The following is a 26,353-nucleotide window of genomic DNA, read 5'->3' as shown; positions in this document are numbered from 1 at the left end:
TCCCCTGGAGGAGGAGGCCGTATCCCCCATAACTGATAAGCTGCAGTGCAGTGAGACGGACAGAGGAACGCTTTGGGCCTGAACAACATGTTACAAATTGTCATAGCAGCTCAGAAAAGAAACTCAAAAATCGGATGGGTCCAGTCAACCTTGAAAATACCCTGGGAATTAGGAAATTGCCCAAAACGCAGTGATAACTGCAAAGAAGCCATAGCTTTGTAGTCAGGTACAACAGTGCTGTGGCCTGTCCACACGGTGGTCAAGCACATCTGAGGTGGTGGCCAGGAGCTGGGTCAGAGGGTTGGGGAGGACTGTTGAACATGTACAACATTTTCTTTTGGGGGTATTGACAGTATTTTGGACCCAGAGAGAGGTGGCAGTCATACCACATTGTGAATGTGCTCAATGCCACTGAACTGCTCAGTTTAAAATGGTTCATTTTAGGCTACATGAATCCCATGGGGGCTGGAATCCTTCGGAGGAAGGAGGCAGGGGCCCTTTGCAGCCCTCTCAGCACTCGAAGGCCCTGAATGGCTCCTTTGCTTGCTTCTGCCATCTGCCTCCAGGTGGCCTGCCCAGGGCTGGGCCAGGGCCTTTTCTCCTCCAGAGAAAAAACCGCTGGCCTGGTTCGGGCCAATGAGCACGGGGGCTTGTCCTCACCCACTCAGCTGTGCTGCAGGCCACTGACGGTGGTGGAGACCTCAGACCCTCTGCCCGAGGTCTGATTTCTCCCCAGCGTGGCCCAAAGGAAAGAGGCACACGTGTGCCTTCGTGCGTTGTGACCTGCTTTCACATGGAAACACTTGACCCTCAGCCGCCCAAGCTCCGAGCTGTGGGTTTCTGTCCTGTCGCTCCCGTTACTTCCGTACACTCCTCCTCTGGGTCTCTGCTCCGAACGGATGAATGACTTCCAACGCTGTTTCTTGTATAGACAGGAGTAGGGAGAGTCTGGGTGACGGACACAGCCACCTCAAGAGCCAGCCTGGGGAAAACGGTCCCCACTCCTGCTGGACCCTCAAGAAGGCAGAAGGCTGGGCCACAGCACCCACCCCGAAGGCTTTGTTCAAGACGCGCTGCTGTGTCCATAGGATCGTAGCCTCCCCAAACCACGGAATCCAAGGGCCCAGCTTCCTCCTGACATGGCCTGGGACGGGGGCTGGGGCCTTCCTTCCCCACTGTGGATGGACTTTAAAGCCTGCTTCTTAAGGCTCGGTCGGGTCTTCCTCCCCTGCCCCCAACTCTGGAGCTCTCGTGGCCCTGCCCTCCCATTTTGTCCCCTGCCCCGCTCTCCTCCCCCTCTGAGCTAACCCTTGGCCCCTTCATGACACCTTCGGCAGCTCCGGCCATCTAGCTTCGAAGTGTGTGACTCTGTGACCCTCTTTATTTTCCTTCCAAGGTGCCTGAAAGAGCAGGTGCCAGTTTGTCTTTATCATTTAGTGTCCAGTCAATGGAGGAGGGAGACCAAAGCCTGAGGACTTGGCACCTATTTAACCCCCATCTGCCTTTCAGAGGCTGCACCAGGCAAGGCAGGGAGTCCAACAGGCAGACAACAAGGCAAAGGGCTGCATGGGTGGGCGCAACCGCTTGTCCCAAGGCCAGCAGCTGATGGCTACCCTGGGTTACATTCTGTCCTCTGTGTTGGTCGGGGGTCAGGTGGGCTCCATGCAGGCACATTGGGTGGCAGGCGCCCAGTGTGGTGTGAAACACAGTCAGGCAGCTGCCTCTACTCCTAGGAGCCCACAGCACCCGCCCCAGGTGAACTGAGGGGGAGACAGTTGCCTGCACACATCCCCAGGGGAGAGGGCAGCTGAAGACCAGCTTCCACCCTTTCTCCAGAAATCTCCATGTTCTAAACAAGGACATATTTTTTTAAATGACTGGCTAAAGTTAAAATTAAAGATTTAAGTAGAAATCCACACTTTTTTTTGGAAAATGTTTCTTAACCTCAACTAGAGGTTAAGAACCAACAAGACCCATAATGGTTTTTTTAAGCTCAAGGCAATGAGATGAACGTGTCCAGTCTGTCCCTGTAACTCTTACCACCTGTCTTAGTCAGGGACAAGTCTGCAGCCCCTTTATGGAGTGACTGCCTGTCCAAACCCAGTAGGGACATGTCCCAGAGAGTTCACCTGCCCCAACCCTGAGGGTGCTTGCTCTTCCAGAGAATGTTCACCAGGCAGAAGGCCGGGTGGCCACCAAGGCCTGGACCTCAGTGTTCTGCAGTTAGAAAAGCACTAGTCTCACCAGGGAGCTGCAGTGATGCCAAGAGAGGCTCTGTAGAGACCAGGGGGCTGCAGAGGAGCCATCTGCTCTGATGGGGTGGGGGTGAGATTTTCCTCCACCCACTAACCACACCCCCCCATTACACTGCCCATTATCACTCCTCCTACCACCACCTTCCCCAAAGTATCTGGGAGCTGGACATGCAAACAGAGGCTCCTGGGAAAAGGGTGTGTGTGAACAAAGCCTCCTGCATGTTCCTGTTGCACCCCCGTCCCAGCGCAAGGGGAGCTCTACCACCTGGACCTTTGCCTCTTCTGAGATACTGTTAAGAAATCACTGGGCCAAAAGAGGTATAGTTGACCTCAAAGTCTAAAGTTGGTCCAAATGGGCTTTGGATCAATATGCTTAACTCTGAGCACATCCTTCAGCACATTCTGATTTTGTTTCTTCTGACCATGTGCTTTCAGTCCCAACCCTTCTTGGCTACCTTCATGCCATTTCCCTATGCATCCACTGGAAGGTTGGTAAACGGCGTAGATATGTCCAACTGCTTCTGGGGAGCATTTCTCTGCCCCCGCCCACTTCCACAGTCAACAGGACAGGTGCCATGTTTCAAAAGTTTCATAACTAAACTGTTAGCCCATATTCATCCACTGTATGCTCCTCAAATCTGGCTACCCTGCTTCCCTTTCCTTTCTTTCTTTCTCTGTGACTCAACATTATATAATTTTCATATTATGTAATTTATTCTCCATAAGAAAGAACTGCTGTCTATTGAGCATCCTCTGTGAGCCAGGCTTTTTGCCCAGGTATCTCATCTGAGTCTGTGAGGCATTGTCATTTATCCCCCATGCAGATAGCAAAGTGAGGCTCAGAGAAGTGAAGGGTTCCAAAGGTGGCATGGCAGTAGGAGAGAGCCAGGGATGAACCTGCTCCCACAGCACTGGGCAGAGCCTCTTTTGCCGTGTGAAATGAGGTAGTTTGAAGCCACAAACTTGAGCTAGAGGAGACTGGGTGGCCCATCACTTGGGTCTTAGGCTGGGGCCCACTGCAGAGTAAGCAGATGAGAGATTCTGCTGGAGACATGGGGGAGAAGCACATGGCCACATGTCCCAAAGAGACCACTGGCTGAATGAGAACCCACTGCTCACACTCCTCTGGGAACTCGGGGGATGTCCTGGCTGGGGCTGCTCTACCTGGTGGACAAGCACGTTCGCCCTCAACGTGCAGGGAGGTGCAAACCTGAGAAGATGTGGAGCGTATCTGTGGGTGGTGCAGAACTAGAGGTGTGTGGGCATTCTGGATCCCTGCTAGCCTGGGCCTGGCCCAAATGCCTTGCTCTGCAGAGAAGAATGTCTTGTTTGTAGGATAACTCAGTGTGGGGCTGCTCTTGGGTTGAATTCCTTCCTCACACCAGCCCCTTTCCCATACCTTTATCCTCCACAGACAACCAGCCACATCCCCAGAACCAGCCTACCCAGGGCCACTCTGGTGGTCCTGAGCCACAGCACAGAGGTAAGATTGCCCTGGTTTCCACAGAGTTCTGCAATAACAAAAAAGGGTGTTTGTTTTAGGCTTACTAAGAAGTAAAATGACTCCCAGACCTCTATGTACAAATGGTTCTCCTCTGATTTCAAGCAGACTTGGCTTCTCACAGCTACTCTGTCATTGATGTTAGCTTGAACAAGCATGAGCAGCTCCAGTAGCCCCTGGGTTTCTTTCCAGGAATTGAGACCAGATCACTTAATGGGAAATTTTGTGGCCGTAAAATGGTTTCCGTAAACAAGAGCTATGCCAAAGAGGATCGTTAAACATTTGTTTTCAATAATGCTTTCTCCTCCTCAGCCACCCTAAGGGACAGCATTGAAGACTGCCCAGCTGACCCACCCGTGAATCCAGGAGGAAGTGAGCATACCTCTCCACAGGTCAATCTACAACTGTTTCCTGAAGGGGACTTGCTTCTTCAGGTACTGTATGATGTTTTCCATCTCTATTCCCTGTCAGTGGTTATGATTATAACAGAATCAGACCTCAGAGTTTTCCAGAAAACATTTTGTTTCAACTCTTGTTGAATTTATCTTTAATTATCATGTCAAGTTTCTGGTTGAGTAGAGTATCCTATATCTATTTTCCCCATTTTTTTGGACAATTCTGTAACCATAGTGCCATGGGGGTGAGAGTCACACATGGGAAGAGTCAGAAACCCTGAATGTCAGTCCCTGATGGCCACCTGCTAGTCAAGTAGCAGCCACCTCTCCCCACAAGAGTGAGGTTGATTTCCCCTAGCTGCCTCAGGGTTGTGAGACTCAAGGGGAAGGGTGTATATGCAAATCATACTATAAGCCATCAAACCCAAGAAGTGAAACAAATGTACAAAGGAAAAATATATTTTCTGTATATGGAAATATTAGCAATATTAGCATACCATATTTCATTGTTACTACTTTTGAGCATTTAAAAACTTTCTTTCTCTGGAATTTTCTATTTAAATATAATATATTGCTGGTACCTTAGCAAGGAATCCAGGTTCTGGGTTCCACCGACAGTCCAGGAAGAACATGCATAACCACTGGGTGATTGGCCATAGAAGCTGGTGGATCTCTTCTTCAGGAAAGAGGGGATGGCATGAAAGATTGTTGCATCTTTTATTTGTATAGTAAGCGTTCATTTACCTGTTGAGATAAATCATTAGACTTTTCTCAGAGTAACTTAAAAGTTAGTCTGTTGTCTCCCCCCACCCTCAAGCTGAAAGAACTACATTTTTAATGCTTCAGATCTTTTTTTAGACTTCAAGAGAGCCGCTACAAATATTAGCGTATGTTAAATCTAGATACATGACTGTTGGTTAGTTTGATCTCTTTACTTTTTAGTGAGTTTGAACTGTTTTGTACTTTTATCCTTAAGATAGAAATTTTAACACAAAGCATCTCTTATAATTTCAAATGTTTGTTTAGCTAAAAATGATCAAAATTCTGAATTAGTCAGTGTTCTCCAGAGAAATAAACCCAGTAGGTTGTGTGTGTGTGTGTGTGTGTGTGTGTGTGTGTGTGTGTGTGTGTGTAGAGAGAGAGAGATTTTAAGGAATTGGCTCATGTGATTGTGGGGCCTGACAAATATGAAACCTGTAGGGCAGGCTAGAAGCCTGTATACTCAGGAAAAAATTGATGTTGCAGTCTTGAGTCCAAAGACTGAACGCAAAATTATTTCTCCCTGGGGGATCCTCAGGGTTTTTTTTCTCTTAAGTCCTTCAACTGATTGGATGTAGCCCACCCATGTTATGGAAAGTAATCTGCTTTACTCAAAGTCCACTGATTTAGATGTTATTCACCTTTAAAAATAAATGGCTTTGGGGTGCCTGGGTGGCTGAGTTGGTGAAGCCTCCAACTCGGTTTCAGCTCATCATGATCTCGTGGTCATGAGATCAAGCCCTGCTTCAAGCTCCATGCTGAGTGTAGAGTCTGCTTCAGAGTCTCTCTCCCTCTCTCTCCGCCTCTGCTCCTCCCCCTGCTCACTCATGCTCTCTCTCTCTAAAATAAATAAAGAAAATTGTTTTTAAAAAATATTTAAAAATAAATGCCTTCAGAGAAACATCTAGACTAGTATTTGAACAAATCTCTCACCACAGCCTAGCCAAATTGACACGTAAAGCTAACTCTCACAACTTTATGTTTAGTTGCATTTTAAATGGATATCTGTAAAAATTAATTTTAGTTGCTAAGGAAAAAAATAAACTTCTTTCAATTGATAAAGAACTATTAACCTTAAAAATAAACCTGTCAGTTATTTTACCAACAAAAGCAAGTCTGTTTGGAAATAGCAGAGAATTAAAATTTGAGACAAGCACACTAGGGCAAAACCATAGGCAAGTCCAGAGAACAAACAATAAGAATGCTCTCTTATAGAGGAAAGGGGGAGTTGGGAGGGCTCTTATCAACAAAAAGTCCATTGGAGTAAACTGGGAGCAGTGTAATGGCTTCTCATTGGTTGAGCTGTGACTGTCTCATTGGCTGGGCTTTGATGGCCTCTCATTGGCTGGGCTGTGACAGCCTCTCATTGGCTGGGCTATTGCTAGGGGGATGAGAAGAGCTTCTTTTTCCTGCTGAAATAGTAAAGTAGCTAAAGTGGTATAGACTTGTCTCTTCCTGTTGGAGTCTGCAGTTGATGATGAGTAGCAGGGTGTGAGAGCTCCGACCTCTGGCCCCCCTACTCCATTTTATTTTTTTTTAAGGGAATACTAATTATTTTTTATTTTTTATTTTTTAAATTTTATTATGTTATATTATTCACCATACAATACATCATTAGTTTTTGATGTGGTGATCCACAATCCATTGTTTTCATATAACATCCAGTGCTCCATGCAGTATGTGCCCTCCTTAATACCCATCACCGGGCTAACCAATTCCCCCTCCCCACTCCCCTCTAAAACCCTGTTTGTTTCTCAGAGTCCATAGCCTCTCATGGTTCATCTCTCCCTCCGATTCCCCCCCTCTTCATTTTTCCTTTCCTTCTCCTAATGTCCTCCATGCTATTCCTTATGTTGTACAAATAAGTGAAACCATATGATAATTGACTTTCTCTGCTTCACTTATTTCACTTAGCACAATCTCCTCCAGTCCCACCCCTGTTGATGTAAAAGTTGAGTATTCATCCTTTCTGATGGCTGAGTAATATTCCATTGTATATATGGACCACATCTTCTTTATCCATTCATCTGTTGAAGGGCATCTCGGCTCTTTCCACAGTTTGGCTATTGCGGACATTGCTGCTATGAACCCTGGGGTGCATATGGCCCTTCTTTTCACTACATCTGTGTCTTTGGGGTGAATACCCAGGAGTGCAATTGCTGGGCCATAGGGTAGCTCTAGTTTTAATTTTTTGAGGCACCTCCACAATGTTTTCCCAAGTGGCTGTACCAACTTGCATTCCCACCAAAAGTGTAAGAGGGTTCCCCTTTCTCCACAACCTCTCCAACATTGGTTGTTTCTTTCCCTGTCCAATTTTGCCATTCTAATTGGTGTAAGGTGGTATCTCAGTGTGGTTTTGATTTGAATTTCCCTGATGTCTAATGATGATGAACATTTTTTCATGTGTCTGTTAGCCATTTATATGTCTTCTTCAGAGAAGTGTCTTTTCATGTCTTCTGTCCATTTTTTGACTTGATTATTTGTTTTTTGGGTGTTGAGTTTGAGAAGTTCTTTACAGATCTTGGATACCAGCCCTTTATCTGTAGTGTCATTTGCAAATATCTTCTCCCATTCTGTGGGTTGCCTCGTTTTGTTGACTGTTTCCTTTGCTGTGCAGAAGCTTTTTATTTTGATGAAGTCCCAAAAGTTCATTTTTGCTTTTGTTTCACTAGCCTTTGGAGATGTATCTTGAAAAATGTTGCTGTGGCCGATGTCAAAGAGTTTACTGCCTATGTTCTCTAGGATTTTGATGGATTCCTGTCTCACATAGAGGTCTTTCATCCATTTTGGGTTTATCTTTGTGTATGGTGTTAGAGAATGGTCGAGTTTCATTCTTCTGTATGTGACTGTCCAATTTTCCCAGCACCATTTATTGAAGAGACTGTCTTTTTTCCATTGCATATTTTTTCCTGCTTTGTCGAAGATGATTTGACCATAGAGTTGAGGGTGCATATCTCGGTTTTCTATTCTGTTCCATTGATCTATGTTTTGTGCCAGTACCATGCTGTCTGGGTAATCACAGCTTTGTAATATAGCTTGAAATCGGGCAACGTGATGCCCCCCGCTTTGTTTTTCTTTTTCAACATTTCCTTGGCGATTCGGGGTCTTTTCTGGTTCCATACAAATTTTAGGATTGTTTGCTCCAGCACTTTTAAAAATGTCATTGGAATTTTGATTGGGATAGCATTGAAGGTATAGATTGATCTGGGTAGCATAGACATTTTAACAATGTTTATTCTTCTGATCCATGAGCATGGAATGTTTTTCCATCTTTTTGTGTCTTCTTCAATTTCTTTCATGAGTGTTCTGTAGTTCCTAGAGTATAGATTCTTTACCTCTTTGGTTAGATTTATTCCGAGGTATCTTAATGGTTTTTGGTGCTATTGTAAATGGAATTGTTTCTCTAATTTCTCTTTCTACAGTTGCATTGTTAGTGTACAAGAAAGCAACTGATTTCTGCACATTGATTTTGTATCCTGCCACATTACTGAATTGCTGTATGAGTTCTAGTAATTTGGGGGTGGAGTCTTTTGGGTTTTCCACATAAAGTATCATGTCATCTGTGAAAAGAGAAAGTTTGACTTCTTCTTTGCCAATTTGAATACGTTTTATTTCTTTTTGTTGTCTGATTGCTGTTACTAGGACTTCTAGTACTATGTTGAACAATAGTGGCAAGAGTGGGCATCCTTGACGTGTTCCTGATCTTAAGGGAAAGGCTCTCAGCTTTTCCCCATTGAGGATGATATTCGCTGTGGACCTTTCATAGATGGATTTTATGAACTTGAGGAATGTTCCCTCTATCCCTGTACTCTGAAGAGTTTTAATCAGGAAAGGATGTTGTATTTTGTCAAATGCTTTTTCTGCATCAATTGAGAGGACCATATGATTCTTCTCTCCCATCTTTTTTTTTTTAAAGATTTTATTTATTTATTTATTTGAGAGAGCGAGAATGAGAGAGAGAGAGAGAGCACATGAGCAGGGGGAGGGTCAGAGGGAGAAGCAGACTCCCCGCCGAGCAGGGAGCCCGATGCGGGACTCGATCCCGGGACTCCAGGTTCATGACCTGAGCTGAAGGCAGTCGCTTAACCAACTGAGCCACCCAGGCGCCCTCTCCCATCTTCTTAATGTGTTCTGTCACATTGATTGATTTGCAAATGTTGAACCACCCTTGCATTCCGGGGATAAATCCCACTTGGTCGTGGTGGATGATCCTTTTAATGTATTGTTGGATCCTATTAGCTAGGATTTTGTTGAGGATTTTGGAATCCATATTCATCAGGGACATCGGTCTGAAATTCTCCTTTTTGATGGGGTCTTTGCCTGGTTTGGGGATTAAGGTAATGCTTGCCTCATAGAATGAGTTTGGAAGTTTTCCTTCTGTTTCTATTTTTTGAAACAGCTTCAGTAGAATAGGTATTATTTCTTCTTTGAATGTTTGGTAGCATTCCCCAGGGGATCCATCAGGCCCTGGACTCTTGTTTTTTAGGAGGTTTTTGATCACTGCTTCAATCTCATTACTGGTTATTGGCCTATTCAGGTTGTCAGTTTCTTCCTGTTTCAGTCTTGGCAGCTTATAGGTTTCCAGGAAGGCCTCCATTTCATCCAGATTGCTCAGTTTATTGGCATATAGTTGTTGATAATACTTTCTAATAATTGTTTCTATTTCCTTGGTGTTACTCGTGATCTCTCCCCTTTCATTCATAATGTTATTAATTTGGATCCTTTCTCTTTTCTTTTGGATAAGTCTGGCCAGTAGTTTATTGATCTTATTAATTCTTTCAAAGAACCAACTTCTAGTTTCATTGATCTGATCTACTAGGTTTCTGGTTTCTAATTCATTGATCTCTGCTCTAATCTTAATTATTTCTCTTCTAATGCATGGCTTAGGCATCGTTTGTTGCTTTTTCTCTAGTTCTTTTAGGTGTAGAGTTAGTTGGTGAATTCGGGATTTTTCCGTTTTTTTGAGTGAGGCTTGGATGGCTATGTATTTCCCCCTTAGGACTGCCTTTGCAGTATCCCATAGGTTTTGGACTGATGTGTTTTCATTCTCATTGATTTCCACGAATTGTTTAAGTTCTTTGATTTCCTGGTTGACCCAAACATTCTTGAGCAAAGTGGTCTTTAGCTTCCAAGTGTTTGAATTTCTGCCAAAATTTTTCTTGTGATTGAGTTCCAGTTTAAAGCATTGTGGTCTGAGAATATGCAGGAAATAATTTCAGTCTTTTGGTATCAGTTGAGACCTGATTTGTGACCCAGTATGTGGTCTACTCTGGAGAAAGTTCCATGTGCGCTCGAGAAGAATGAGCATTCTGTTGTTTTAGGGTGGAATGTTCTGTAAATATCTATGAAGTCCATCTGGTCCAGTGTATCATTCAAAGCTCTTGTTTCCTTGTTGATTTTCGGCTTAGATGATCTGTCCATTGCTGAGAGTGGAGTATTGAGGCATCCTACAATTAATGTATTGTTATCAATATGACTCTTTATTTTGGTTAACAGCTGGCTTATGTAGATGGCTGCTCCCATGTTGGGGGCGTAGATATTTACAATTGTTAGATCTTCTTGTTGGATAGACCCTTTAAGAATGATATAGTGTCGGGGCGCCTGGGTGACTCAGTTGGTTAAGCGACTGCCTTCGGCTCAGGTCATGATCCTGGAGTCCCGGGATCGAGTTCCGCATTGGGCTCCCTGCTCAGCGGGGAGTCTGCTTCTCCCTCTGACCCTCTTCCCTCTCATGCTCTCTCTATCTCATTCTCTCTCTCAAATAAATAAATAAAATCTTAAAAAAAAAAAAAGAATGATATAGTGTCCTTCTGTGTCTCTAACTACAGACTTTAGTTTAAAATCGAATTTGTCTGATATAAGAATTGCTACCCCAGCTTTCTTTTGAGGTCCGCTGGCAAGGAAGATGGATCTCCATCCCTTCACTTTCAGTCTGGATGTATCTTTAGGTTCAAAATGAGTCTCTTGTAGACAGCATATGGATGGGTCCTGTATTTTTATCCAATCTTCAACCCTGTGCCGTTTTATGGGAGCATTTAGGCCATATACACTGAGAGTGATTATTGAAAGATATGAATTAATTGTCATCATGTTGCCTGTGAAGATGTTGTTTTTATAGATTGTCCCTGTAAGTTTCTGTTGTATATCACTCTTGGGGTCTTTCTCCTTTTATAGAACCCCCTTAATATTTCTTGCAGGGCCAGCTTAGTGGTCACATATTCTTTCAGTTTCTGCCGGTCTCAGAAGCTCTGCATCTCTCCATCCATTCTAAATGACAGCCTTGCTGGATAAAGTATTCTTGGCTGCATGTTCTTCTCGTTTGGTACCCTGAATATGTCTTGCCAGCAATTTCTGGCTTGCCAGGTCTCTGTGGATAGGTCTGATGTTATTCTGATGTTCCTCCCTCTGTACATTGGGAATCTCTTCCCCCTAACTGCCCTTAAGATGATTTCCTTGGTTCTAAGATTTGCGAGTTTTACTATTACATGCCGGGGCGTTGGCCTGTTTTCCTTGATCTTGGGAGGGGTCCTCTCTGCCTCTAGGACACGAATGTTTGTTTCATTCCCCAGATTAGGGAAGTTCTCAGCTATGATTTGCTCAAATATATCTTCTAGTCCTCTCTCTCTCCACTCCCTCCAGGATTCCAATAATTCTGACATTGGAACGCTTCGTGGTGTCACTTATTTCTCTGATTCTATTTTCATGGGTTCTTGAGTTGTTTTTCCCTGGCCTCTTCTTTTCCCTTTTTATCTATTAAATTGTCTTCCAGGTCACTGATTTGTTCTTCTGCCTCACTTACCCTAGCTGTTAGATTATCTAGATTAGATTGGATATCATTGATAGCATTTTTAAGTTTTGCCAATTCAGCTTTCATTTCTGCCCTTAGAGATTCTATGTTGCCATTAATTGATTTCTCCATTCTAGCTATTATCTTCACAATTGCTAACCTGAATTCCATCTCCCACATCTTGGTTATATCTGCATCCATTTGTAAATCTGCGGCATAAGTCATAATTTCTGAGTCTTTCCTATTTTGGGGGTTCCTCCTCCTAGTCATTCTGTTGATGGGTTGTTGAGGGAATGTATAGAGTCCAAATTATTGACCAGAACCCAAGCAAGATGCACCTGTTTTCTAGGGACCTTAGGGTTGCTGGCCTCTTGTTCTTCCAGCCTGTCTTCTGGCAGAGGGGCCTGCCGTGCTGTTACTCAGGCAACCCTGTTTGGGCGGAGTTGCCCTGCCCCCCTGTGGCAGGGGATGGGCTCAGTGAGAACCAGTTTTGGGGGCTTTTGTTCTCTGGTGGCTTTCCAGGTCTCTTCTGAGAGTTGGAGCAGAAGAGACCATTTCCAGCCCTCTGCCTCAGAGCAGAGATCGCAGTCTGTTCTTCAGTGAGCTCTCCAGGCCACACTATCTCCGTTTCTGTCTGTGCTGCTATAAACTGCAGTGTCTTGGGTTGTGCGCCCCTCTGCAGTGCCCCAGTCCTGCCTCAAGGTCGGGGCACGTCTCCGCCCTTTGTGCTTCTAAAACTGCCAACCACTCCCAGTTCGCACTCGAAACCTGCCGCTCCGGGTTTCTGTCCCGGGGCTGCCCTAAAGTCCTTTCCCTGCCGCTACCAGTCTGCAAGTCTGTGCCCTCTCCCTAGCACAGGAGGCTATTGCCCACCAGTGGTGTAGGGTCCCCATGGCCAGGCTCCCTCCTGCTGCTGTTTATCCTCCGATATCTGCCAGCAGAATCACGGCTCCCTGCTCCGTACCTCGAAACCAACTATCTGAGATATTCTGTTTGTAGAGATCCAGATCTTCTTACATCTCAGGCTGATTTCGTGGGTGCTCAGAGTGGTCTGGTAGATATCCAGCTCAATTTCAGGGACCACTTGGAATAGGGTCCCCTACTCCTCTGCCATCTTTTCTCCCCCTCACCCCCTACTCCATTTTAAATGAGGTTTCCTTTGAGTTTCACACTTCTCACTTTTGGTCAAGATCTTTCTTCAAAAGAACCTCTGACCAAGAATCAGGTTTTCCATATTTGGTGGTTTTGTCCCTCAGTGCCAGGAAAGACCTTTCCTGGTCATCTCATCCTAAGTCAGAGGGAAAGTGCACAACAGTTGGAAACCACCTAAGACCACATTTGAGTAACAAGGAAGGTCAGAAGGGAAACCTCCCAGGCACCTCCCATCTATAATCCATATTTATCAAGATTGTAAGCACTAAAGATCATCTCCTCATTGGGTACATCATTTTTACAAAAGTTTGACAGGCAACAAAATGCAAAACTTAAAATAATTATACATACAGAATAAGTAATTTACAATTCCAAATTGTATGATGGTACAAAACCAGGACGCTAGGTTTGAAAGTATAAAACTGAAATATTTATTGGCATTTATTCCAACTTAGGGGAGAAAAGTTCTCCATACAGAGGCAAATCTGGAGTCATGCATGCCTCCCAGAAGTCCCCACTTAAAGTGGCCATGAGAGCAGAATAGTGAATACTAGAAGAGTACACTGAAGAATTAACCAAATGTATTTGGGAAGATCCAGTGCAGGTATAAATATGAAGCAATAGCTAATGAACTTTTTGCAAAACAGCAAAACTTCAAAGATGTATTAAAACAGTATTGTTATCTCAAAAGAACCATTTGGAGCCAAATGTGTTACTGATAATATAACCTGTAAGGTTGCAAATTCTAAGGCCATTCATTTGGATAAGAAGCCAAAATCAGTTAATAGTTTGGATGAAAGAAAGATTTTTGTAAATTCTGAACTTTCTAATCCTTCAAAAAACTCATAGAATCATGATGAGGCTGTTTCCCAAAGGCCATAATCAAAAGAAGTTTTTCCCTTTCACAAGGGTTTCGGAAATGCAGACAAGGATACACAGACCTGGTCTGGACATAGTAGGAAAGCTGTCTTCCCAGGTGTTTTCTGCTTTAATTCCAGGAAATCTTTACTTTCAGGACACCTGGTGGTGTGCAGGTCCAGTCAGGGTTTGGTGCTTTCTTCAGATGTGTCTCATGAATCCAAGAGTCTATCCCTTGGGTTTTGGTGGCACAAGCATTGGTTTGCAGTCCTGATAAGAGTCTTTCCAGTGAAATTAAAGAGATTCTTTCTGGAGGTGTCATTTCCAAAAGACAGTTAGGCTTTTATAATATTGAAGCATATCTCTTTTTATCAGCTGTGGGTTAGAGGAGGCAGGGACAAGTGCATTGGGTGCCCTGTGACTATCTCAAAGGATGGGAGTCTACACGTTTCAGAGGAGATGGACCTGAGATTTAGGGCTAACAGCAATGCCTTAGCCAGTATATTTGGAGGATCTCTACAAATTTTGCCAATTGAGTCTTAATAGTTCCCTTAGTGTGTTTTGACTATCCCTGAGAATTAAAGATGTTATGTACAATGACAGTGTTGTCAAACCGGCCAAACATCATAGAGTTGTCAAAGCACCTGGCCAGTAAAGTGGATTCCCCAGTCACTATAAAGTTCAAGAGGGACTCCCCAAGTAGGGATAATATTTTCTGACAGAATTCTAAGCCATGATAAAAGCATTGGCCTGTCTAGAAGAAACAACTTCAGTCCAGTGAGAAAAAATACAAACCATGACTAAAACATATTTATGTCCATGAGATGAGGAAGCTGTATGAAATTCATTTGTGTGGACAGGTTTCCCTGGATTATACTTTGGACAAAAGTAGACACTTTTGCAGCCTTATTAATATTTCCCAACCAATTTTGGTTCATGAATGCTATCATTCTGCCAGTAGATCAATGGTTTAATGCATGTACAGTTGTAAGTATTGGGAATTTTAGAATTTCTGGTAAAGTTAGAGAGTTATTTGGTCCAAACCAGAGTTCTCTTCTTATTCAACTGATAATTATTAGATTTTCAATATTTTTTTCCTTCTCTGGGGCTAATTGTTTGGTATCTCTTGTCAGTTTTTCCAAATTAGCATTTAAGAAAACATCCCTTTAGACCATGACAGAGGTTTGGCTCTTGGTTTTCATGAAAGCAATGTTTTTTTGTGGAAATAACAGAGAAGTGGGCTCCTTTGGCCTCCAAGGAGTCAAGTCTACAATGCCCAGGAATCTTAATAATAATCAGAGCAGCTCACAAAATTATGTCATCTAATAAATTTTGGACATAGGAGACATTTTTCAGATTAAATCCATTGGGGGCGCCTGGGTGGCTCAGTCGTTAAGCGTCTGCCTTTGGCTCAGGTCATGATCCCAGGGTCCTGGGGTTGAGCCCGGCGTCGGGCTCCCTGCTCAGCAGGGGGCCTGCTTCTCCCTCTCCCACTCCCCCTGCTTGTGTTTCTTCTCTCACTGTGTCTCTCTCTGTCAAATAAATAAAATCTTTTTTAAAAAAAAGATTAAATCCACTGGAGGTAAGGACACCTCACTTTTTTCCATATATTCCAAAGTCATGAGCTACCACAAAGGCATACCAACTATCAATATAAATGTTTGCACACCCTTGGCAAAGGTACAAACTTGAGTAAAGACATAATAACCTGTTAGGCTGTAGTAGCCAAAATGTAAAGGTGTTGCCTCAATGAATTCAAAAGGAGTTGAAATAACATACCTAGCTTGATGTTTACCATTCTTATCCTCTAAATAAGAACCACCAGTAAATCATGAAAAATCTCCATTGGTTAGAAGAGTCTGCTGTAAATTGCCACAGGTGTCAGATGATGTATCAATGCTAAGTAGCTATGAGGAGTTTCATCTGGATCCAAATGTAGTCCTTGTTCCCTGGTCAGAGGCCCTAAGTGTCAAACTTGAGTTTGAGCAAACTGCAGTTTTTCTCTGGAGATTTTATGTACCTTTAAGGCCAAAAGTTTTAACACGTGGGTGCTCTCTTCCTGTGAAGAAGTTTAAGAAGCAAATCATCTACGTATTGTAGCAAAGTAAAGCCTGCAGAAAAGTGTATCATCCAAATCAGCTTTTACGTTTTGTAAAAAGTAAGAAGGACACTGTGTGAAACCTGGTGCATTACTGTGCAGATGTTATTTCTGTTCTTCCTAAGTGAAAGTAAATAGATATTGGCATCCTTATCAACTGGAATACTAAAAATGCGCTGCATAGATCTATTACAGTGAAAAAAAACTTGCTATCAATGGGAATGGATATCAGTAGAACATGGGGGGTTAGGAACAACAGGGTGCTGAAGGAATACAGTGTTATTTATTGCTCAGAGATCCTAGACAAACCTCGATCCTTGGCTGTTGGGCTTTCTCACAGGTAAATTAGGAGTAATATAGGGACTAGTACAGCATATAATGAGACTCTGAGCCTTGTAATCTTCTATTTTGGGCCTGATAATCTGTAGGGCTTCTTTATTTATAGGGTATTGATTAATTCCAGGGAGAGGTTTTGTGGGATCTTTTTGAATCTTGATGGGAGATGCAGTGTAGATTCTACCAGTATCAGATGAAGATTTTGTCCATAAGAACAATGGTAGCTAATTGGCTGTATAAATATCAATCTGAATTCTAGATTTATTTCCCCCCTTTTGCCTCAGTTAATTTAGAAATAATATTTTTGCAAAGATGCAAACTTAGAATCCTGAAAATATTTGGCACCCTCAAGGTACCAATTAAAATAGACACCCCATTCAGTTTGTTACTTTGTTTTGCTTTGTTTGGAGCCATGGGTTTCTAATGTAATTTTAGGTAAAACAAGTTTGGGAAGATCAAAATTCCTCCATATTGGCCACTGAAGTTCCACATTACTTTTGGTTAAGTTAGTCCATGTAGTTGAGGAGAGGCCATGATTTTTAAACATAAACCTGGTTGAGGTCCCAGACGGGGGGGCTCCCTGCACTTTGATGACTGAGATCCCTTTTATTAGAGGTTTTTTTCTAAAGTCAAAAGAAAATTCCTAAACAGCACAGTTCCACTAGGAAGAGCCACTTTCCAAAGGAATCAGACCAAAAGCCAGCACAGTTCCAGCAGGCATAGTTTCAACAAGAAAAGTTCAGTTCTGAAAAAGAGTGGAACCAAAGGCCAAATGAGCACTCTCAGGAAGGACAAGGACTTAAAACAGACCCTGAATAAAGCAGAGAGAGCTCAAAACACAAAGAGAGCAGAACTCAAGATCCAGAAGAAAACTTACCCTCACACTCCAGGGTCATCAAGAAAGCAGTGAGCTCAGTTAGCTCTGTGGAGACCAGCATCTGTTTGCTCACCAGCCCAGGAGTTGTTGGGGGTCTTGTCTGGATCCCACTTCTGACACCAAGTAATATTTATCTTAAATAAAACTGTCAGCTATCTTACCAGCGAACATGAATTTATTTGGGAACAGTAGAGAATTGCAATTTGGAACAAGCAATCTATGGCAAGTCCATAGAACAAAGGAGAAGAGAGCAGAAAGTCCATTGGAGTAAACTGCGAGCTGGAAATATAGTGGCTTCTCATTGGTGGATCTTGACAGTCTCTTATTGGCTGAGGTGTGACTGTCTCTCATTGGCTGATCTGGTGCAGGGGGACAGGAAAATCTTTCTTCCTCCTCCTGGGATAGTAAAGTAGCTAAAGTAGTATCAACTTGCAAGGTATGTGTCTTCCTGTTGGGATCTGCAATTGATGATAAGTGGTAAGACATGAGAGGTCCCCCTCTGGCCCCCTAACTCCATTTTTTAAAAAGAGGTTTCCTTTTATTTTCACAGAAATATTTGACTTCATTTTGTGGGAGCACATTCAGATCTTTGGCATTCAAGACCAAATCAAATTTACGTAATTCCATTTTTCTAAAAATGCATAATTAAGAGGGTGAAATAGTAGACCAGCTAAAGCTTAACAGAGAAAATCAGGGATGGAGACAGCTTAGAAGAGCCCTGGGGTCAGAAAAAGTCTCAAAACTACCAAAACCTTGCCCTTGTAAAGGGTTCAACTGTAATTGAATTATACTCTAGATAGAGCTATCACTTAACAATTGGTGGAGGCTACCAGCCCAAAGCTTAGTGGGGAAGTCAGGGAAGGAGATAGTCAAAAACAGCACGGTAAACATCATTGTCACTATTTGGTGGTCAGGGAGACTATGCAGATACCCAAGGCTATGCCTTATAGGGAGTGAGATTAGAGGCTGCAGGGGATGAGGGAGTTAAACTTCACTGAACTAATCCATCCAGGTCATTAAGCAAACAGCAGCAGGGGTGGAGATCAGTTAGTATATTACTTAAAAGATATAGTTCTCAACAATAAATCATGAGACATGTAAAAAAACAAGAAAGTGTGACTTATGTACAGAAAGGGAATAGAAACTGACTGAGAGGTGCAGATATTGAATATAGCCAACAAAATTTCAAATCAGTTATTATAAATATGTTCAAAGAATGAAATAAGGTCATTTTCAAAATTAAAGGACAATGACAAGCTCTCATAAAATAGAAAATATCAATGAAGACAAATAAATTAGAAAAGGAACTCAATGGAAATCCTAGAGTTGAAAAGTACAATAAGTGAAATGAATAATTCACTAGAGGGACTCAACAGTATATTTAAGCTGGCAGAAGAATCCTGGCAGAATATGAAGATAAATAAACAGAGATTATGCAATCTGCAGAACACACACACACACACACACACACACACACACACACACACACACACAAGATATGAACAGAGGCTCTAAGAAATGTGGGATACCATTAACTAAACCGATATGGATATACTGGCAATACCAAATAGAAAGAGAGAAAAAGGAGCAGATTGAATATTCAACAAAATAATGGCTTAATACTTCACAAATTGGATGAAAAACATTAATGTACACATCCAAGAAGCTCAAAAACTTCTAAGTAGGATAAATTCAAAGAGATACACACGTGGACACCTCATAGTCAAAATGTTGAAATGAAGACAAAGAGAAAATCTTGAAAACAGCAAGAGAAAAATGACTCATCATACACAAGGGAACCCCCCATAAGATTAACAGTTGACTTCTCATTAGAAACAATGAAGTCCAGAAGACAGTGCAGTGACATATTTAAAGTGCTGGGGGAAAAACCACACCTGTCAGCCAAGAATCTTATAACCAACAAAACTATTTCAAACTGAAGGTGAAATAAATATTCCCAGATAAACAAAACTCAGAAAATTTGTTACTAGCAGACCCACCTTACAAGAAATACTAAAGGAAGTTTTTCAGTCTGAAAGCAAGTGATACCAGACAGCAATCTGATCCACATGAGAAACAAGAGCACTGATAAGGGAATTATCAGCAATTATAAAAGACAAAATAATGTTTTTTCTCCTTTATTCTATAAACTGATTTTAAAAAGCAGTAACCCTAAAACCCACCAATTGCACTACTGGGTATTTACCCAAAGGATACAAAAATACTGATTTAATGGGGCACATGCACCCCAATGCAGCATTATCAACAATAGCCAAATTATGAAACCAGCTCAAATGTCCACCAAATAATGAATAGATAAGGAGGATGTGGTATATGTATACAATGGAATATTACTCAGCCTTCAAAAAGAATGAAATCTTGCCATTTGCCATGACGTGGATGGAGCTAGGAGAGTATTACACTAAGTGAAATAAGTGAGTCAGAGAAAGACAAATACCATATGATTTCACTCATATATGGAATTTAAGAAACAAAACAGATGAACATAAGAGAAGGAGAAAAAAGAGAGGAACCATAAGAGACTCTTAATGATAGAGAACAAACTGAGGGTTGATGGAGGGGAGGTGGGCAGAGGATGGGCTAAATGGGTGATGGGTATTAAAGAGGGTACTTGTGATGAGCACTGGGTAGTATATGTAAGTGATGAAACATTAAATTCTACTCCTGAAACTATTACCTTATATGTTAACCAACTAGAATTTAAATTAAAACTTGAAACTAAATTAATTAATTAATTTGCTTGGAAAAAAAACATGTATATAAATTGTGTTGAGCCTATAACATACAAAAATGAAACAGTTGACAAAAACAACACAGAAGGCAAGTGGGAGAAAACCTGTGTTGGAGTAAGGAAATGACATCAGTAGTGAATTCAAATCCATAAGAAGAAGTAAAAAGAAACAGAAATGGTAAACAAGTTTAATAAGTAAATTCTCTATAAATATATATGTACTCTCTTTTCTTCTCTCAGTTGATTTAAAATGCATTAAATTATATAAAGTAATAAAATATAACATTGTATTGTTGGGCTTGTATCATACATAGTTGTAAAAATGTATTAAAATATAGCAAAAGGGAGAAAAGTAATAGAGAGATATAGGAGTAAATTTCTATATCTCATTGGAATTAAGTTAGCATAGATATGAAATGTATTCTGATAACTCATTATGTATATGCAAGGCATGGAGCAACCGTTTTTTAACAAACTCAAAATATATAGTCAAAATCATTAAAGTAAATGAAATGCTATACTGGAAAAAATGTATAGTGAAGAGGAACAAAAAAGATATGAGACAAAACAAAAAGCCGAACAGCAAATGTAAATCCAACAATATCAATAATAACATTAAATGTGAATGATTAAACAATCCAATCAAAATTCAGAAGTTGTCAGGCTGTATTTTTTTTTTTAAATCCCAACCATATATCTACAGGAGATACACTTTAGATTCAGAGATGCAAACAGATAGAAAACAAAGATGGAAAAAGATATGCTATACAAACAGCCATAACAGAGCTAGAGGACTATACTAATATGAGACAAAATAGTCTTTAACACAAGAAAAAATATTGGAAATAGGTATTTTGTAATGATGAAAGGGCCAATCCATTCAAAAGATGTAACAATTATTAATATATATGCACCTAACAACTGAGCCCCAAAATACATGAAGCAAAAACTGGTAGAATCAAAGGGAGCAATAATTCAAAAACAGCAGTTACCAACCATTTTTTAAAGATTTTATTTATGTATTTGACAGAGAGACACAGCGAGAGAGGGAACACAGCAGGGGGGTGAGGGAGGGAGAAGCAGGCTTCCCATGGAGCAGGGAGCCCGATGCGGGGCTCAATCCCAGGACTCTGGGATCATGACCTGAGCTGAAGGCAGATGCTTAAGGACAGCCACCTAGGCACCCCAGCAGTTACAACTTTAATACCCAACTTGAAACAATGAACACAAACAACTAGATTGAAGACTGACAAGGCTATAGAAGAATTGAACCATACTATAAATGAACTAGATGTAACAAACATTATAGAACACTCCACCAAACAATAGCACAATACACATTCTACTCAAACATGGAATATTTTTCAGATTAGACCATATTCCAGGCCATTAAACGTGTCTCAATAAATTTAAAATAATTTAAATCTTACAAAATATGTTCTCCAACTTGGCACAGAAATAGACACATAGATCAATGAAACAGAACTGAGACCCCAGAAAGAAACCCACAATTACATGGTCAATTAACCTATGAAAAAGGAGGCAAGAATATACAATGGGGAAAAGACAGTGTTTTCAATAAATGATGCTAGGAACACTGGACAGCTACATGTAAAAGAATGAAACTGGACCATTTCTAACACTAAACACAAAAACTCAAAACAGATTAAAGGCCTAAAGGTGAGACCTGAAACCATAAAAATCCTTGAAGAGAACACAGGCGGTAATTTCTCTGACATTGGCCATAGCAATATTTTTCTAGATATGTCTCCTAAGGCAAGGGATACAAAAGCAAAAATACATTATTTGTACTACATCAAAATAAAAAGCTTTTGCACAGCAAAGGAAACCATCAACAAAACAAAAAGACCACTTACCAAATGGGAGAAGATATTTGCAAATGATATATCTGATATTTAAGAATGTACACAATTCAACACCAAAAACCAAACAATCCTACTTAAAAATGGGCAGAGAATCTGGAACGACATTTCTCCAAAGAAGACATACAGATGGCCAACAGACACATGAAAAGATGCTCAACATCGCTAATCATCAGGGGAATGCAAATAAAAACCATAATGAGATATCACCTTACACCTGCCAGAATGGGTAGAATAAAAAAAAAGAAGACAAGAAATAACAAGTGTTGGCAAGAACATGGAGAAAAAAGGAATCCTTATGCACTGTTGGTGGGAATGTAAATTGGTGCAGCCACTGTGGAAAATAGTAAGGAGATTCCTCAAAACATTAAAAATAGAAATACCATATGATCCAAAGAAAACAAAAACACTAACTCAAAAAGATAAATACACTCCTACATTGCAGCATTATTTACAATAGCCAAGATATGGAAGCAGCTTATGTGTCCATCAACAGACAAATGGGTAAGGAAATCATGGTAAATATTATGCAGCCATAAAAAAAGGATGAGATTGTGCCATCTGAATCAACATGGATGCACCTAGAGGGTATTATGCTAAGTGAAATAAGTCAGACTGAGAAAGACAAATACCATATGTTTCCACCCATAAGTGGAATCTAAAAATAAACAAAAACAAATGGATACTGGGTGTTATACACAACTAATGAATCATTGAACACTACATCAAAAACTAATGATGTACTATATGTTGGCGAACGGAACATGAAGAAAGAAAGAAAGGAAGGAGGGAAGGAAGGAAGGAGAAAGAAAGATGGGAGGGAGGGAGGAAGGAAGGAAGGAGAAGAAAGGAAGAAAGAAGGAAGGAAGGAGAAGAAAGGAAGAAGGGAAGAAAGAATGAAAAAGAAAGGAGAAGAGAAAAGAAAAAAGAAAACTATATGCAATTTTGCCTGATTTTCATGTAGCCTAGTATTCAGTTCTTAACTGGTCTTCTCTGATTCCATTATGGTAATGACAATAGTGGAAGTGTTTTCCCACCAATTTCTTCTGCATAGATAAAAGCATTCAAACCAAAAATCTAACAGTTTGTGTTTCTCTACTGAAAGAAATGTCTCTGGTGAGTAGGGAAGATGATTTACGTGAATGTACCTGACCTTATAAAAAATAAAGTTGAATTTATATTGCTATCAAAAAATGGATAGGGGCGCCTGGGTGGCTCAGTCGTTAAGCGTCTGCCTTCGGCTCAGGTCATGATCCCAGGGTCCTGGGATCGAGCCCTGCATCGGGCTCCCTGCTCTGCGGGAAGCCTGCTTCTCCCTCTCCCACTCGCCCTGCTTGTGTTCCCTCTCTTGCTGTGTCTCTGTCTGTCAAATAAATAAATAAAATCTTAAAAAATGGATAAATGAACAAAAAGCAGAATCAGACCTATAAATACAGACAACAAACTGATGGTTGCCAGAGTGGAGGGGGTTGGAGAGTTGGGCAAAATGGGTAAAGGGGAGAGAGAGATACAGGCTTCCAGTTGTGGAATGAGTAATTGACAGGAATGAAAGGCACAGCATAAGGAAAAAATATATATATAATGAAATAAAATTTCATATGATCAATAGATCTTTTTAATTTCTCTCTGTCGAAGACATTAGGAAAAAAAGATTCTCCAACTACAATAGAATTAAATTAGAAATCCTAACAGAAAGGGAACGCCTGGGTGGCTCAGTCGTTAAGCGTCTGCCTTCAGCTCAGGTCATGATCCCAGGGTCCAGGGATCGAGCCCCGCATCGGGCTCCCTGCTCCGCGGGAAGCCTGCTTCTCCCTCTCCCACTCCCCCCTGCTTGTGTTCCCTCTCTCGCTGTGTCTCTCTCTGTCAAATAAATAAATAAAATCTTAAAAAATGGATAAATGAACAAAAAGCAGAATCAGACCTATAAATACAGACAACAAACTGATGGTTGCCAGAGTGGAGGGGGTTGGAGAGTTGGGCAAAATGGGTAAAGGGGAGAGAGAGATACAGGCTTCCAGTTGTGGAATGAGTAATTGACAGGAATGAAAGGCACAGCATAAGGAAAAAATATATATATAATGAAATAAAATTTCATATGATCAATAGATCTTTTTAATTTCTCTCTGTCGAAGACATTAGGAAAAAAAGATTCTCCAACTACAATAGAATTAAATTAGAAATCCTAACAGAAAGGGAACGCCTGGGTGGCTCAGTCGTTAAGCGTCTGCCTTCAGCTCAGGTCATGATCCCAGGGTCCAGGGATCGAGCCCCGCATCGGGCTCCCTGCTCCGCGGGAAGCCTGCTTCTCCCTCTCCCACTCCCCCCTGCTTGTGTTCCCTCTCTTGCTGTGTCTCTCTCTGTCAAATAAATAAAATCTTAAAAAAAAAAGAAATCCTAACAGAAGGAAAACTGGAATATCTAAAATATTTAGGAAGTAGGCAACACTTTCCTAAATAACCAATGGGTCAAAGAAGAAATCACAAGAAAAATTAGAAAATACTTTCAGATGAATGAAAACAAAACCAACATACCAAAACTTATCAAATGCCATTAAAGCATTTCTTTGAGGAACAGTTACAGCTACAAATGCTTATGTTGAAAAAAAAAAGATCTCAAGTCAATAACCTCATCTTCGGAAATTGTAAAAAGAAGAGCAAACTAAACCCAAAGCACATAGAGGAAGGAAGTAATAAAGACTAGAATGAAAATGAATTAAATAGAGAATAGAAAAACAATACAGAAAAGCTAAGGAACAGTTATTTGAAAAGATCAACAAAATTAACAAACCTTTAGTTAGATTGGGGGGGAGGAGAAAATTACTGAATTTAGAAATTAGAAGTGAAACTACTGAAATTAGAAATACAAGAGGAGTTATTTTGATAGGGATTGCATTGAATGGGTAGATTGTTTGGGGGTAGTATAGACATTTGAACAATATTTGTTCTTCCAGTCTATGAGCATGGAATGTTTTTCCATTTTTTTGCGTCCTCCTCAACTTCTTTCATAAGTGTTCTATAGTTCTCAGAGTACAGCTCTTTTACCTCTTCAGTTAGGTTTATTCCTAGGTATCTTATGGGTTTTGGTGCAATTGTAAATGGGATCAATTCCTTGATTTCTCTCTGCTGCTTCATTATTGGTGTATAGAAATGCAACAGACTTCTGTGCATTGATTTTATATGCTGTGACTTTGCTGAATTCCTGCATTTTTCACAGAGCTAGAACAAACAATTCTAAAATCTGTATGGAACCAGAAAACACCCCAAATAGCCAAAGTAATGTTGAAAAAAAAAAAGAAAAAACAAAGCAGGGGGCATCACAATTCCAGACTTACAGCCATATTACAAAGCTGTAATCATCAAGACAGTATGGTACTGGCACAAAAACAGACACATAGATCAATGGAATAGAATAGAGAGCCCAGAAATGGACCCACAGCTGTATGGTCAACTCATCTTCAACAAAGCAGGAAAGAATATCCAATAGGAAAAAGGTAGTCTCTTCAACAAATGGTGTTGGAAAAACTGGACAGCAATATGCAGAAGAATGAAACTAGACCACTTTCTAACACCATACACAAAAATAAATTCAAAATGGATGAAAGACCTAAATGTGAGGCAGGAAACCATCAAAATCCTAGAGGAGAAAATAGGCAGCAACTTCTTTGACATCAACCAACTTCTTACTAGATATGTCTCCTGAGGCAAGGGAAACAAAAGCAAAAATAAACTATTGGGACTTCATCAAAATAAAAAGCTTCTGCACAGCAAAGGAAACAATCAACAAAACTAAAAGGCAACCTTCAGAATGGGAGAAGATATTTCCAAATGACATATCTGATAAAGGGTTAGTATATAAAATCCATAAAGAACTTATCAAACTCAACACCCAAAAGATAAATAATCCAGTTAAAAAATGGACAGAAGATATGAATAGACATTTTTCAAAGAAGATATACAGATGGCTAACAGACACATGAAAAGATGCTCAATATTACTCATCATCAGGAAAATGCAAATCAAAACCACAATGAGATACCACCTCACACCTGTCAGAATGGCTAAAATCAACAACACAAGAAATAACAGGTGTTGGCAAGGATTCAGAGAAAGGGAAAACCTCAATGCCCTGTTGGTGGGAATGCAAACTGGTGCAGCCAATGTGGATATCAATATGGAGGTTCCTCAAAAAGTTAAAAATAGAGCTACCCTACTGCCCAGCAACTGCACTACTAGGTATTTACCTAAAGAATACAAAAACACTAATTGAAAGGGATACATGCACCCTGATGTTTGTAGCAGCATTATTTACAATAGCCAAACTATGGAGACAGCCCAAATGTCCATCTGATGGATGGCCAAAGAAGATGTGGTATGTACACCATGGAATATTACTCAGCTCTAAAAAAGAATGAAACCTTGTTATTTGCAAGGACATGGGTAGAGCTAGAAAGTATTATGCTAAGTGAAATAAGTCAGAGGGACTCTCCTGCCCCCTCTGGGCTGGGGAGCTATGACGAGTCACAGGCATCCTCTGGCTCAATTCACCACTTCTTAGTAATCGCTTCACAACAATCACTTCTTAGATCTTACCCAGGAAGAGAGACTGAAAATCTTTCATTATCCTTTTTTTTTGGCCTGTGTTTTCTCCAGTTTTATTAAGATTAATTGACTATTGCAATTGCATATATTTAAGGCATACAA

General features: G+C 41.0%; 1 protein-coding gene across 1 annotated transcript in view; it reads left to right on the top strand.

Annotated features, from left to right (window-relative positions):
* Positions 1-26,353, top strand: part of LOC113917679 (aryl hydrocarbon receptor-like) — a 59,169-nt gene that overhangs the window by 12,820 nt on the left and 19,996 nt on the right. The window contains exons 4-5 of the mRNA XM_027585587.2: positions 3,670-3,738; positions 4,069-4,190. Of these exons, the coding sequence (XP_027441388.1) occupies positions 3,670-3,738; positions 4,069-4,190 (191 nt within the window). The remainder of the gene's footprint in view (positions 1-3,669; positions 3,739-4,068; positions 4,191-26,353) is intronic.

This window comes from Zalophus californianus, chromosome 1, assembly GCF_009762305.2.
Source record: "Zalophus californianus isolate mZalCal1 chromosome 1, mZalCal1.pri.v2, whole genome shotgun sequence".
In the NCBI taxonomy this organism is placed as follows: domain Eukaryota; kingdom Metazoa; phylum Chordata; class Mammalia; order Carnivora; family Otariidae; genus Zalophus; species Zalophus californianus.
The sequence above is the reverse complement of the archived record's forward strand: the minus strand, read 5'-3'. Positions and strand labels throughout refer to the sequence as shown.